We start from the raw sequence: 15,919 nt of genomic DNA, 5'->3' as shown, positions 1-15,919 counted from the left end.
TACTTACTACAGACATTAGGGCAGGCCAGTAATCACTGCAAAGCAGGTTCCGGTAGGCCGTGTCTGGGCTGCTTGGGAGTGTGATGTTCAGCACATGGTGCAGGTAGGCAGGATGGAGGGGGAGATTGTTATTTGTGGAGCTAAGATGGGTATGAGAGAGAGGAGAGAGGAGCAGGAGCCAAAAACATAGAAAGAAACAAAAAAAGAGGGCTAGGGGAGCTTTCTGTTGGAGTGGAGAGATGAGAGACTATGAATTGGAGAAAAACAAAAAGGAGAAGAAGAAAAAAAGAAAAGGAAAGAAAAAAATGAATAAAGAAAATAAAATCAAAGTTCCCAGGTATCCCACTGGTGCGGCTGTGAGGTCCGGGGAGGTTGCTCCCAGGCCGTGAAGTACAGCCTGGCTAGAAGGGCTAGAGGTGTCACTCAGTGCCAGGTATTCATGGGACAGGAAGAGAAGGAAAGTATAGAGAGATGAAAAACTGAGTAATGAAGAAAGTCAAAAAGGGAAAAAGAGGGAAAAGAAAAGAAAAGAAAAAAAGGGCAAGAAAACTCCCCCCAAAAAATCAAGAAGAAATAAATGCTCTCAGGCATCCCTCTGCATGTCTGCACAAACTGAGGGGTTAGGTCCCAAGCCACGCTGTACTGCCCGTCTTGAATGGGTTCCCAGTTCAAGAAAAGAAAAATAAAACATACAAGCAATTCAAAACAAACAAACAAAAAAAGCCCTGGGATCCCACCAGCGTGGCAGCACGGGCCAGGAAGGAGTCTTGCATTTGTGCGGTGTTTCACAGCCTTTCAGGAAGAAGCAAAGATGGCACATGGAGCCAGGTATTTGAGAAAAAAGGAGGGGGAGGTGGTGAGAGGTAAGGAAGAAATCTAAAGAAGCAGAAAAAAGCAACACCTGCAGCCAACAGATGGCACTTAGGGAGCCAGCCAGTGCAGGTAGGTGGAATCCAAGTGACACTGGGGTGAAGCCGGTGCTTCCTGGCCAATAGACTGTGGCCGCAGGAAGCAGGGGAGGCCAAGTGGGGCTGAAGGAGGGTGCAGAGTGGGAAAGCATATATCACTGGTTACCGGTTGTTCTGTCTCCTGCTGGAAGCTCCAAGAAGCTGCTTTCTGATACCACCGGTTCGCTGGTCTCTGATAGGGGTTCAAGATGGCCAGTCTGTGCTGCTTTAGCTGATAGGGGACCTCTGCATGTATCTCTCCTCGCTCTCTGCTTTTGGTCAGTTTCTTATTCCATTCGGTACTTGGCTGAGTTCTTTATCTCATCATTTGATCCTTAGGGTTTCAGGATTGCCATTTTCTCTGTTTGGCTTAGTTTTTCAGATCTTTGCTGTGGAGGGACAGCGTGGTGCTTCTGCCAGAGCACCATGTTGCCAAGAAGTCTTTTTTTTTTTTTTAACCAGGCCAAAGGACTGTTGAATTCCGCTACAAGATCTTGAGCCAAAATTATTGGCTGCAAGTGATTTATTAAGAAAGTGATCCTAGGGAAATCAATACCAGAATAGGGGAAGCCAGATAAGAAAAGGGAAGGAACTAAGCTTGGATATGATTGCAGGTACAGTCCCAGACTTTTCTTGATCCTACAGAGTTATGGAACATAAATCACTTCTCAGAGGCTTCCCTGCCTTGGCTTAAAGGAGCTGGGCTTTTGAACTCCCACACTAGTCACTATAAACGGCTTTGGGATGGAACATAAACTCTCAGGCAGTCTGCTCTCTGTAGAAAGAGAGGAGACTCCAGGACCCAGAGGCATTCATCTGAAGGTCCCAGACGAGAGAGATTAACAGCAAGCATGCAAATGTCAGGGGATAAAGGCAGAGAGCTAGTAAAAATATTCTAGGGTAATTGGATGGGGCACAAACAATATCTGCTATAAAGAGTTGTTTACAAACTTATTGCTAGTTTTATTCTTTTCTTGTTTTAAAATATGTTAAAATGAAAATATTTTGTATACTTATATACTTAACATTATTAGTAAATATAAGACACATGAAATTTTTTGGCCCAACCATAGTTTTTCGATCATAGTTTCTTTCTTTTTTTTTAATTGCACTAAAAGGTGCTAGCCTTTTCTCTCTTTTTTTAAGTTTTCTTACTCTATGTGAACATGTTTTTCTAAAATTTGATTTCTTTTGTTTAGGTAATACTTGTGTATTATTTAAATGTCATATAATACTGAGAGATGTTTGATAGTGATTATTTTAATCAACCTTGTCCTGGATCTTTTTTCTCTTTGGAAGTTTGTAAGATCTTTAATTGTACCCATTGTCCTGAAAATTCTTGATGATACTGCTCAGTATAACTTTATTTCATACGTTTTTCTGGGTGGTTGGAGACTCTTTCAACATGGAAATTCAAGACTTTTAGTTTCCAGGAATCTTGAATTATGCCATCTCTCTTTTTTCTCTCTTCTCTCTTCCTAAGATGTTGATTTTTTTTTGATATTAGAATTCAGGAGCTGATTTAACAATTATTTTATCTTTTTTGTCTTTTTCCCAAATACGTCCTTTCGCATTCAGGGAGATTTACTCAATTTTATCTTCAAATCTTTATATAGAGTTTTTCATGTCAGCTATCAACATCCAAGACCATTTTTCGGTTGTTGATCTTTGGAATATATATATATATATATATTTGTTCTTATTCCATCTTTACAGTCTTTCTTAGTATATCCTTTAACATATTAATGATTATTTTAAAAGATCATGGTCTTTGTTTTTATGTGTAAGTAGGTTTTGATCTCTTCCTTTACTAGTAAAAAATTTTTCAGATATTTACTTGGCTCATATATAAGTGTGTGACTTTAAAATGATAGTCAGGAATTCTAACACCATGCATGGACCTTACTGACCCACTTATGTTGTTCTGTTTTGCTCTTCATATATTTTTAATCATTGTAAAAAATATGCCATTCTTTTGTTCATGGGATTTTGGGTCATTTCTTTGGTATATTATGAAAATTATTGTTTATAACATTTATACTGGATATTGTTAAAACAAAAATCGTATTAAGCCAGTAATAGAAATTGGTTGAATTTTATTTAATGTATGATTTTCAAATCGGGGTAACATTTCTACTAGAGATTCAAAATGTTATAAAGAAGAATAAACTTCCAAAGATTCTTATGACCCGTCTCATTACTAGTAATTATATGTTACTACGGAAACAGGTCAGAATAGTGTTTCCATAGTAACAATTAACCCTAAAATACAGCTTTAGGATTGCAAATACCATCGCTTAGGTCAGGAGTACCTTAGACCTCAAAGTGACATTCTTTACTTTTCAAAACTTTATAAAGTTCTTTTGCAGTGGATTTGCCCAATGCAGTACATCATTTGATTTCTTGACTACTACCTCCATGGGCATTGATTGAGGATCCAAGTAAAATGAAATCCTTGACAACTTCAGTCTTTTCTCTGCTTATCATGATGTTGCTGATTGCTCCAGTTGTGAGGATTTTTGTTTTCTTTATGTTGAGGTGTAATCCATCCTGAAGGCTGTAGTCTTTGATCTTCATCAGTAAATGGTTCAAGTCCTCTTCACTTTCGGCAAGCAAGATTGTGTCATCTGCATATTTCAGGTTGTTAATGAGTCTTCCTCCAATCCTGATGCTGCATTCTTCTTCCTATAGTCCAGCTTCTCTCAGATTATTTGCTCAGCATACAGATTGAATAAGTATGGTGAAAGGATACAACTCTGTAGGGAGTAAAAGCAAAAGAGATTTATTGAGGAATATAACAGCTATAGCTGGGCAACACAGCATTACACTGTGGAGTCACAAAGTGTTCCAGCATTCTGAGGGATGAGGGAGAGCTGAGCCTTCGATACAGAAAAATGCGAAGGAAGTACATGACCATAATCATGGGGGTTTAGGATTACATGTATCTACAAGACAATCTCACATAAAAATTTTACAAGTTTAGCTGATCACAGACTTCCTGGAGCCAACTCAGCAAGTGATTTTCTAAAATATATACATATACATAATTTCTGGGGCATGCTGCACAAGCATTCTCCTGAGATCATCTTGATAAACGTTTTCTGATGAATATTTCTTCACAAATCACATTCTTGCTCCTTTCATTGTTTGCTGAGAGTGGTTAAAGTTTTACAAGAAGTTATGTTTCACTAAACTCTAAATATAGGTTATATTTTTAGGAAAGCAGAAATGATAACTTAGGACAAGCTAAAGTTTAATTCAGAAAATGAAGTTTTGATTCAGATGTGGGTCAGTCACTTTTAATCATGTCAAGTACCTCAGTTTTAGAGTGCCCTCACACATCACAAAAATTTTTAGGTGGGCATTATTTTGTTTCTTTTCTTAACAATATCAGTCTATTTTCTTTGGTTTTTATCAGTTCTGATGAGAAGTCAAACTGTCAGCCTTATTCTCTTTTTTAAGTAATATGTCTTTTATTCTGGCTGTTTTAAAATTTTCTCTTTCTCTTTGGATTTCAGCAGTTTGATGTTTCTAGGTTTTATTCTCTTTGTATTTATATTTCTTGAGGTTCACTGAACTTTTGAATCTGCAGGTTGATATCTTTTATCCATTTTGGAAAAATCTGTAGCTTATTTTCAAAAATTGTTTATGCCTTAATAGTCTTTCTCCTTATAGGACTCAAAATGCACTTACTTTTTAAAATCTTTTTACAGCATCTTGTCTCCTCATGTGCCTGCTTAATATTGATTAAGTGGCGAGCATTTCTGTAAAAAATCTCATTTGAGGATCTGAAAGATCTGGATGATTCTTGAGATATTTTAACCTTGTTTTGGGTACACAGCTAGAATAGGGGAGCCAAAGACCCCAAATTACAATAATTTAACCAAGAATTGATGTATTTTAAAGGTGGCCTTCTTCCCTCACCAAGCTTGTCTGTTCCTTACACCTTTACTCTCAGAGTGCATCCTTTCATGTTTTGAGCGAAAAGCCTTGGGTGTTTTCATGAATCCAACTTCCTTGGCCAGGTCTGAATTCCATTTTTTTTTTAACTGTTATGGGACAGAGAACTCCATTTGACCCTTTGTTTCTGGTTCTTTAAAATAGCCCTTGCAATTCTCAAGCAATCAAGGTGCGTTTGTTTTTCTAAAACAGCCCTGCAACATTTAAACATGTACAAATATAGTGGGAGCTCCTAAACCACACCTGGCAACTGACTTTAGGAAGGGCAGGGGGCATGATGCAGTCATGCATATTCATTGATTCCATCAATGATGCATATGCATTGAGGCCCTAATCATGCATATACATTGTTATGAGTCCCTGGACACAGAAGCAGTGAGGTTTTCTGGATTAGTGAGAACATCCATGCACAGGAGAGGGTCAACCGTCCCTGGGGACAGTGGAAGCCTTGTGCTGGCACCTCTTCTCAGACCTTGCCTGATGTGTTTTTTTGCTTGTATCTTTCCTGGTTATAATAAATGGGTAACTGTAAATATAGGTAGTCTCTGTGAGTTCTGTGAGTCATTCTAGCAAATTATTGAACCCACCGGGAGTAGTGAGACCCAGCAGAGAGGTTGGCGTTTGCTTATTTGGCATGGGCTGGAAGGACAGAGTCCTAACTTGTGGAGACCCAGCTCTGAGTGGTTAGGGTCAGAGAGATAAAATGCCATGTGGTTGGCTGATGTCAGGATAATGGAAAAGTAGAAAAGTGGGGATATAATTTATCTTTGTATTCTGGAAACTATCCTTATGCTGGTTATTATTAATGCAACCATACACTCATGAATCTGTTGAAAATTTTGCTCAGCTTCTCAGGCTACTAGACACTTTTGGAATCATCAAACATCTAGAAAGGAAAAGTAGCTTAAAATGGCTGGGATCAATTATCTCAGCTTCTCCCATTGAGGGAATTTTGACCCTATAACCTCTTACTGCCTTCAAAAAGAGTTTTATTTTTACATTTTATCAGTCTTTTCTCACTGGAAGGGTTGATTTGAAACCACCTAATCTGTTATTGTCAGGAGCAGAAATCCCCTATTATAAATCTTGTACCTCACATTGCAAAAAGTAAATTGTATCTATGTAAAGACACCTTACTTGTCAAAAGTGAAGACAACCTGAAGCACTTACTTATGCAGATCAAACACCACAGCCTTCAGTATGGATTACATCTCAACATAAAGAAAATGAAAATCCTTACAACTGGATCAATAAATAACATTATGATAAATGTTGAACAAATTAAAGTTGTCAAGAATTTCATTCTTCTTGGATTAACAATCAATGCCCATGGGAGGAGCAGTCAGGAAATCAAGCGACACATTGCATTGGGCAAATCTGCTGCAAAAGACCTCTTTAAAGTGCTAAAAAGCAAAGATGTCACTTTGAAGACTAAGGTGCGCCTGACCCAAGCCATGGTCTTTTCAATAACCTCATATGCATGTGAAAGCTGGACAATGTATAAGGAAGACTGAAGAAGAATTGAAGCATTTGAATTATGGTGTTGGCGAAGAATATTGAATATACCATGGACTTCCAGAAGAATGAACAAATCTGTTCTGGAAGAAGTACAGCCAGAATGCTCCTTAGAAGTGAGGATGGTGAGACCATGTCTCACTTACTTTGAACGTGTTATCAGGAGAAACCAGTCCCTGGAGAAGGACATCATGCTTGGTAAATTAGAGAATCAGCGAAAAAGAGGAAGACCCTCAATGAGATGGATTGACATAGTGTCAGCAACAATGGGCTCAAGCACAACAACAATTGTGAAGATGGCTCAGGACCAGGAAACATTCTGTTCTGTTAGACATAAAATAACTATGAGTTGGAGTCATATCAATGGCACCTAACAATAACAAGAACAAAGATATACAACCAATCTAGAATTTCATTTTCAACTGAAGTATCATGGCTCCAGACTAAATCCATAAAATCCAATAGCATAGAAAAAGAGAGTTTACAGACTAAGACTAGGAAGAAAAGCCTGCTGATCTACTCCCAAAAGTCAGTCAGTGAAAACCCTGTGGATCATAACAGTCTGATCCCGTTGTGCATGAGGTCACCATGAGTCATGGGCTAACTTATTAGCAAATAATAAAAACAGCATTCCATAGTATTTTGTAAACTATGGATGCAGTACATCCATAGTGGATGTACTACAATTTATTTAACCATTCACCAGTTCAAGGATATCTGGATTGTTTCAACTTTTGGCTATTACAAATAAAGCTGCTATGAACATCCATGTACAGGATTTGTGTGAACATAAATTTTCATTTCTCTGTGATAGAAGCCCAGGGAAGCAATTGCTGGGTTGTATAGTAGTTGCCTGTTTAGTTTTTTAAGAAATTGCCAAACTGTTTTCAGAGTGCCTGTATCATTTTTAAAGGACCTGAAGTTCAGTGGAGATATTTGGCTGGAGACACGCATTTAGTTGTTCTTAGCTGAGTATTGAGTGTAAGCAGAGAAAAGTGGAGTGAACAGGACTAAGCGCATGCACTTCTAGGTCAGAGACAGCCTTAATTATCATCCGTGGTTTGCCTCACAGATTATTTTTAATGAATCTCACAAAAATAAAAAGTAATTGAATAATAAATAACTGTTAAACGAAATTAATTGAATTCAACTACCCCAGAACCTCATACATCCTTAGAGGCATTTTTTGCTGTATGCATTTGATAAGTGCATTCTTCCAGTGGTTCACAATATTTTCTCATAACCAGCATTCTGAAGTCTTCTCTTTTAAATAACTTTTTATTTTGAAAGAGTTTAAGACTCACAAGGAATTGAAACAACAGTACAGAGTTCCCGTGTACCCTTCACCCCACAATTGGTTTTTAAGGGGCTAGTACTTGGTTTAAGGAGCCTTGGTAGTGTGGTGGTTAAGCCCTCAGCTGCTAACCTCAGCTGCTAACCAATTGTTCAAGCCCTCCAGCTGCTCCGTGGGAGAAAGATGTGGCAGTCTGCTTCCATAAAGATTACAGCCTTGGAAACCCAATGGGGTAGTTCTACTTTGTCCTAAATGGTCACTATGAGTTGGAATCAACTCGAAGGCAACAGGTTTTAGTACTTGGTTTACCTTAAAATTACTTTCTATTGTTTTTTTATTGATTAGATAGGTAAATACTATTTTAATTTCCAGTCGTTACTTTATATTGACAAATTTGAAATGATCTTGGTGAAAATAATTTTTTTATCATGGCTATTGAGAAATAAGGAACCAAAGGAGGAAGTAACATTTTAAACTGCTAACAAAATTAATTTTGTCCCTAAATAATATATGCATCGACAATCCTCAATATATGCATTTACAATCTACAGTATTCATCTCTAATTATTGGTAAAATTAGCATTTAAAGAAAAGGTAGCTTAGATGCAATTCAATTCAAAAACTTTTTCTGGATGAACAATGAGCCAAGCACCGTTTTAGTTTCTTTCTTTCTTCTTGGTCCCCTGCCAATGAGATGCCACACAGCTTTCCTTTCTTTGCCTTCTGTGTCTTTGCCCATTTCAGAAGTTTTAATATATTGGCAGAAGGTAAATTCCACAATTTATAGACTTTAATTCTTCAAATAACTATCATGTTACAGTCATTCTTAGCAATAATATTTACTTTAATCCCCTGAAAACATATTCCATTTTTACGTATCTTGTTATTGAATTTCCGAAATATGGCTTATTTTATTTCACAACTGCAAAAAGTCTTGACAGATCTTCAATTCTAATTTCTTTTTATTTTTCTAAGCAGTTTTAAAAAATATATTCTATTTATTTATTTTATTTAAGTTCTAATCATGAGTGCACTAAGGACATAGGCTTAATTTTCTCAATTCATATTTTCTTGTCACCTAAAATCTGTTTTAATTTTATTTTTATATAACAATTGAATTTTGATGTTTAATCAAGAGAGATAGAGACTTTGTCCAAAAGGCAATATGCAGAATCACAAATATCTGAAAAACTTGGTGAAAACAAACTTATAAATGGAGTTAGTACCACACCATGTGAAGTAATTAACCTGCCTCAGCCTGAGATTTAAATGTTGATTACATTTGAAGAAACCAATTTCATGGATGTACATAAAATTTTAGAGAGATGATCGAGTAGAATTTAGGAAATCATGACCAATTTCTTTTTTCTCTCTTCTTAATTTTTTATAGTGACAGTGATAAGGTGAGCCACATATCACCTCAATAAATAGAAATAAGAGAATGAATGGGCTCCATATTACTTTATTTTCTGTGTTATTTACTTATAACCAAATCCAAAGCATGTGTCTGCAACTTTATTATTTAAACAAATGCAAGGATTCAGATATAAACACTTTTCAATTTCAATTTCAATTAATCACAAGCTGTGTTTGAAATTGACCTTGGCAAGGGAATAAGTTGAAACCTTGGGGTGTTGAATTGAAACATAAATCACTAAATGCAGTTAAAACCCACAGTTTTGCATCAAATATGAACATCAGATTTGGTTCTCAATGATGTTTGAACATTTTCCCGCACAGTAGCATAGAAAGCTAGTTTAGCAATATTTCATTCATGTTTTTCTATAGCAGCGCTTAAGAGAAAATTTGAGACATTGGCTTTCTGCAAAATATACCAAGCAGATGCTTACTGACAACAAAAAATAATAATGGGAAATCTGTCATAATGGTTAATGTGTTTTATTTAATACAATTAACAAAAGTTTGGTTATTTTCATCCGATATTTCAGTAAAATATACGTGTGCTTGGTTAAACAATAAATTCTTGATTTACAGAGAATTGTTAAATTTGTAGTCTCAAATCAAAACACTGATGTATGATTCTCTTTATTCTAAGGTGAATCACTATACACAGTCAGGAAAATGGCCATTTATTTGAATTATACAATTTTAATTAAGGAACTGAATTCTGCTCAGCACATATTGCTAATTTACCCCTTTCAGACGACCATGATATTGCAAAAATGAATAATATATAGGTGGTGATAATTGCATTTATATTTTTACAGCTTTGATACTTTTAGATTTTAGTCGATCATTTTGGGGTTATGATCAAGAGACAGTGAAGAGAGAGATAAGCAAAACTGTACATAGATAAAATTACTGTATTATGATGTTATAGTTCAAGGTTATGGAAAGAATGCAGGATTATAATGTGGATGCTGTACATGAAAAGCATTAGAAGTTATCATTGACTGAGTATTATGAACCCTCTTCACTATGCTTTGCTGTGAGCATAACCACCAGCTACATATCTGGCATTTACTTAACATTAATTTGGACCTTGTTATTGTTTTGGGTCAGAACTTTTGGATTTCTTATCTTTGCTATCATTTCTAGACTATGTTAGCTTTTTTGGCTAGATTTAACAGCTATAAAAGAATGGGTAAACACTGCTCCTAAAACTGGAATATTTTTCAACATACAATATGCAATAACATTTGGTCTCAAAAAAAGAGAATCAGGGTTTACTTGTTTTAGCAAAATGTCATTAGTTCATACATGATTATTCTTACTTTGAAACTCACAAAAGTTACCAAGTGCCTTAGTTATCTAGTGCTGCTGTAACAGAAGTACCACAAGTGGATGGCTTTAACAAAGAGAAAGTTATTCTCCCACAGTGTAGGAGACTGGAAGTCCAAATTCAGGTTGCCAGCTCCAGAAGGCGGCTTTCTCTCTCTGTCAGCTCTGGGGGAAGGCCCTTTATCATCAATCTTCCCCTGGCCTAGGAGCTTTTCAGTACAGGGACCTCAGGTCCAAAGGACTTGTTCCTCTCCTGGTTCTTCATTCTTGGTGGCGTGAGATCCCCCTGTCTGTCTGCTGTATCTTCCTTTGATATCTCAAAAGAGATTGACTCAAGATACAACCTAATCTTGTAGATTGAGTCCTGCCTCATTAACATAACTACCTCTAATCTGCCTCACTGACATCATAGAGGTAAGATTTACAACACATAGGAAAATCAAGTCAGATGACAAAATGGTGGACAATCACACAATACTAGGAATCATGGCCTAGCCAAGTTGACACACATTTTGGGGTGACACAATTCTGTCCATAACACCAAGTTCACAGAACTATCATTAAGTAAGTTTATGAATATCAGCAATTTAACTAGCTTTGTTTTTTCTCCCAGGTGGGTCACTCAGATTATTCTATTAACTAATCCTACACATGAAACCTTAGAACTGGAAGCAACAAACAGTAATCCTGGCAATTTTGACCTGGATATTAACAAAAGATTACCAGTAAGTACATTCAGAAAGCCAGGCAACCTGTTACTACTAGAGTATTTGACAATTCTGGTTTTGGAACACCTGAGAATATTACACGAATTATTAATAAAGTTGAAAATTTCTAAAATTTAAAAATAGATTTTTATCTTATACATGTATATATGTTCCCCAAATTTTGATTTATCAAAAAAAATAATGTCATGTTCATGTAGATTTTTGAAAGTATATATACTAGAGTCGTGCTCAGGATCTCTAAGCTCTGAATAAACTGAATGTGTTTTATTTCTGACCATTTCAGGAATCAGTTTATGCAATAGTGTCCCAGTAATATGATTTTGACTCAACAGTCATGATGTGTGTTCAGAGTCCCAAGATTCCAGTTTTTTTCTTTCCTTTCTTGAGTTCCTGCCCACAACCCCTCCCACTTCCAGACTCTGCCCCTCTCTCCTCCTTCTGTCCCATTTTATCAGTCCTGGGTCCAGGGCAGAGACTGGGGCCAGTCAATCGGCCTCAATCACTTTTCTTCTTCACTTAAGTTACATAACATGATCTGAAGCTTTAGCGTGACTATATTTCCAAAATATATGATACCAAACATTTGCAGTGAATGGGCAAAACTACATACTTTAGAGCAAACTTCAGAATGATAATTGCAATAGTCTGTTTTTAAGAAAGGGCTCACATTAATCACGAAGCTCTCCTGTGTAGATATGGTGTTTATATAAAGGCTTTTTACCATTTTATCCTTAATGATTGTTTAACAAATCTGCAATGTAATTTCTTTATATCTTCTTAACACCTGTCTTGTCAATCACTGGTTGCCCACTAATAATATCATGATATCAAATTAATTCTCAGCTGTCATAATGTGTCAAATTAGAAATCAGTAAATATTATATTGCTAACATTGGTGGATATAGTGTAATTTTAGAAAAAATATATTAAAATATAGACACATTTCCATAAATTACATGGAGCATGGTGTTCAGGTTACAGTTTACTTATAGCTTAAATTCCTCATAAGAAATTGATGTTTCCATATCCTTTATATCATTACTTTTAGACTAGAGTTTAAACTGTGATCCAAGGGGAAACAAATGCAATATTTTGCAGAAGCCACCGTACATTAAATAATTAAGAATATGGACTGTGTTTTAATATTTCCAGTCATGGATTTCTAGTTTGTTCATTCTTTAATCCATTCATCAAACACTATTCAACACCCAATTTATGCAAAGTACTTTAATATTAGGAAATAACTCAAAAATATAGATGAAAAGATACTATTATATGTTATAGAAAAAATAAAAGCACACTAACATAATGGTAATGGTAATAAATGGAGAAATATATATTTCACTTTACTCTTTGCTTTCATTGTATAGTGCTTGTGTTTACATAAGTAAGAATTTTTAAATATTTTTAAAAATTAAAATAAAAATTTTTAAAAATTTAAATATTTTATAAATTAATTTTTACATTAAAATTTAGAAATATGCTTCAATAAGTAAGTATACACTGATTATCAAAGCAAATATGATAGAAATGCTTGCTTGCCTAAAAATATTTATTATGTAAAATTTCAAACAGATAGAAAAGTTGAACGATTTATACAATGAACAACCTATACCTCCAACAGGTTCATAAATTATTAACAATTTGCCACATTTGTCTCTCTGTCTCTTTCTTCTTTCTTACATCGTTTACTGTCTGATTTGAAAGTAAGTTGTAGCCATCATGCCATTTCAACACTAAATACTTCAGATTATATTTCTTAAAACCATATAAATCTCCCACATCATTTAGCATTCAGTCCATATTCAATTTACTCAACTTTCACACAAATATACTTCCCTCTTGAACTAGCATCCGGTGTAAGTTCACACGTTGAGATGGATTATCATGATAACACTTGTTTTTAATGAAACGTTTTTTAGGTTCAAAAATTTCCTGCATTTAGCATATTAAATATTTTCCATTACATAAAACCAGTATGTTTTCTGCAGTTAAATTCCTGCAAATCGTGTTTGGCTTTCACTTCTTGAAACTATGGGAGATGCATTTTTCAGTGAATTTTCAGAGGAAATAAAGGATTTCTGATTGCATTACTATGTTGTTGTTGGTTGCCATCGAGTTGATTCCCACTCATAGTGACCCCATGTGACAGAGTAGAACTGCCTTATAGGGTTTTCTTGCTGTAATCTTTACGGAAGCAGATCTCCAGATTTTTCTCCTGCAGAGTGACTGTCTGGGTTTGAACTGCCAGTGAACCACCAGCCTTTCGATCAGCAGTCAAGCACTTAACCACTGTGCCACCAGGGCTGTCTCTCTCTCTATATGTAGATATAGATATATAGATTTAGATACCTACTACTACCAGTTGCCCTAGAGTCAATTCCAGCTGACTCATGGCGACCCCACATGTGCAGACTAGAATTGTGCTGCATAGGGTTTTCATGGCTGTGACCTTTCACAGTCTTCTGAGGTCACTTTGGGTGGAATTGAACCAACAACCTTTTGGTTAGCTGCCAAGTGCTTAACCAGTTTTGCCAGATAGATAGGGAGAGAGAGAATCAGCTTTTTTCATATTTTCTAAGTTGCAAATTTTCTTATTTACTTTTTGATAAAACTTATATTGAGATTAATTTACATTCATGAAGTGTATACTGATAACACTGAAATATTTGAGGTGTCAACAGGAGAGCCAGCCTGAGATAAAAATATATGCTATAGTTTAACTCTGCATATATAATGAGGAGGTGACCCTGTTACAAACATATAATTAAGTTTATATTTGTATTTCATGATCATTATCAGAGTTTATTGATCAACAAGTGCTATATTTTACAAAGATAGAATGGCCCTGCTAAATTGCAACTTTATTTTTTAAAAGGTTAACTGGCAAAACACATTAGCGAAGAATAATTGACTTACTTTTGAGACACATATCACTCATTCTGGAGCCCTGGTGGCGCAGTGGTTAAGAGCTTGGCTGCTAACCAAAAGGTTGGCAGTTCAATTCCACCAGCCACTCCTTGGAAACCCTATGGGGCAGTTCCACTCTGTCCTATAGGGTAGCAATCAGTCGGAATCACCTAGACGGCAATGGGTTTGGTTTTATCACTCATTCTGTAAGTACTGATAGTAAATATTATGTTATTATATTATAGTCTAGGATTTTGATTACATTAGGTACTCACATCCCCATTATATCTGATAGAATCACTGGCTTCTTTCACTGTCCCTAAAGAGTTCATTCAAACTCATACTGACGGACTCACATTCTTGTGGCAGATCACAGTCACACCCTGAGTATGTGTGGTATGAAGATAAGGAAAACTTCATTGCACACTAAGAAGCATGTCTTACATCTGTTCTTAGAGTCAGTACGTTTCCTTTGAGGCCACCAAGCCTACAGTTTAGGTTCCTGGTGGTTTGACACGGACCATGGCATGGATGATGAGCTACGGGCTTCAGAATAAAAGGCATATTTCTTGTATTGAGGGTTTTAATTCAACTTACAAAATTAAGCCCAACTTCCTTTTACACAGCAAGTAACTTCGTGTGCTCAGTGTCTGACTCACAAAAGTATTGATCCTTGTTTCTCTTTTGCTTCCTTGTGTATTTGCACAGCTGATCGTCCATCCTCACTCCACCACGGAAGTAGTTGTTCACTTCCAACCTTCTGCACTTGGGAGGGCTACTCACCAAGCTTTAATCAGCTTCCACTGTGCTCAGGTATGATGTTCTTGAACCAAGTCAAATTAATTAAATTTCAAAATCACTAAATTTTTCGTTCTAGATTGATTGAATGAGGGAGAATCTACACTCAGATTTAAAATATTGGTATTTTAATGTTATTGCTACATCACTGACATTTATGTTAATCTTCTGACTTCGGTTTTACTACTCAGCTTTTCATGAACTTAATTATAAAAATGTAGAGAGTATGATGCAAGTAATTGTATTATTTTTTCACTCCATTTCATCTGTACAATGTTCCTGAATAGTAATAATTTAAAAACACAGTAATCATAATGCCCCACATGCCATTCTAAGAGTTGCTTTAGTTCATTCTCACACAGTCTTGTAATGGAAGTATTGTTATCAAGCCCATTACACAGATCAGGATACTGAGACAGAGAAGTTAGGATCAGGCAACTATTAAGAGGTTGAGCTGAGAGCTGAACCCAGGATGTCTGCCTTTAGCTCATCTGCATGACTGCTTTTCACACCTACCTACAATTTGCCGAGTGATTATAACTCTTACTGCCAACAAAAATTTTGGATGACTTTTTACTGTTATTATTTTGCTTCTTCAAATTGTGATGGAAGTATGTATTTTATATCCTGGGGACACAAGGAAATAAAAAATCCTACCATCTGAGAGGGGCAGATGTCAGTGCGGGCCTGTGGATGACTGAAGTGTCGTCCTTTATAAAAACTGTGTAATTTATCTTTAGAAAGATTATTTTGAGACTGTTAAATTTTCTCAAGTATAACTGGCATATACACGACCTGAAGCAAACACTGGAAATAGGTTTGATTCTCAAAAATATTAACAACAACAACAACAAAAATAAAAACAGTAATCCTCAATACAGAGCAGAAAGTATAGTGGTGATTATTTTATTTTACACAAATAATTTTAACAACGCAATCTTTAAATGCTTCATAGCAGGGATAGAGCCCCTTCATCTTACTTAATTATTGTGGAAATTTTTATTCCTCAGATTTCTGTGGAAATT

General features: G+C 35.9%; 1 protein-coding gene across 1 annotated transcript in view; it reads left to right on the top strand.

Moving 5' to 3' along the window:
• The window catches only part of CFAP47 (cilia and flagella associated protein 47), a 431,188-nt gene that overhangs the window by 311,663 nt on the left and 103,606 nt on the right, over nt 1-15,919 (top strand). Inside the window, exons 54-55 of the mRNA XM_023740562.1 lie at nt 11,072-11,183; nt 14,805-14,909. Coding sequence (XP_023596330.1) covers nt 11,072-11,183; nt 14,805-14,909 — 217 coding nt within the window. The remainder of the gene's footprint in view (nt 1-11,071; nt 11,184-14,804; nt 14,910-15,919) is intronic.

Source organism: Trichechus manatus, unplaced genomic scaffold (assembly GCF_000243295.1).
Source record: "Trichechus manatus latirostris isolate Lorelei unplaced genomic scaffold, TriManLat1.0 scaffold00159, whole genome shotgun sequence".
In the NCBI taxonomy this organism is placed as follows: Eukaryota; Metazoa; Chordata; class Mammalia; order Sirenia; family Trichechidae; genus Trichechus; species Trichechus manatus.
This window is presented reverse-complemented; position numbering and strand designations above follow the sequence as displayed.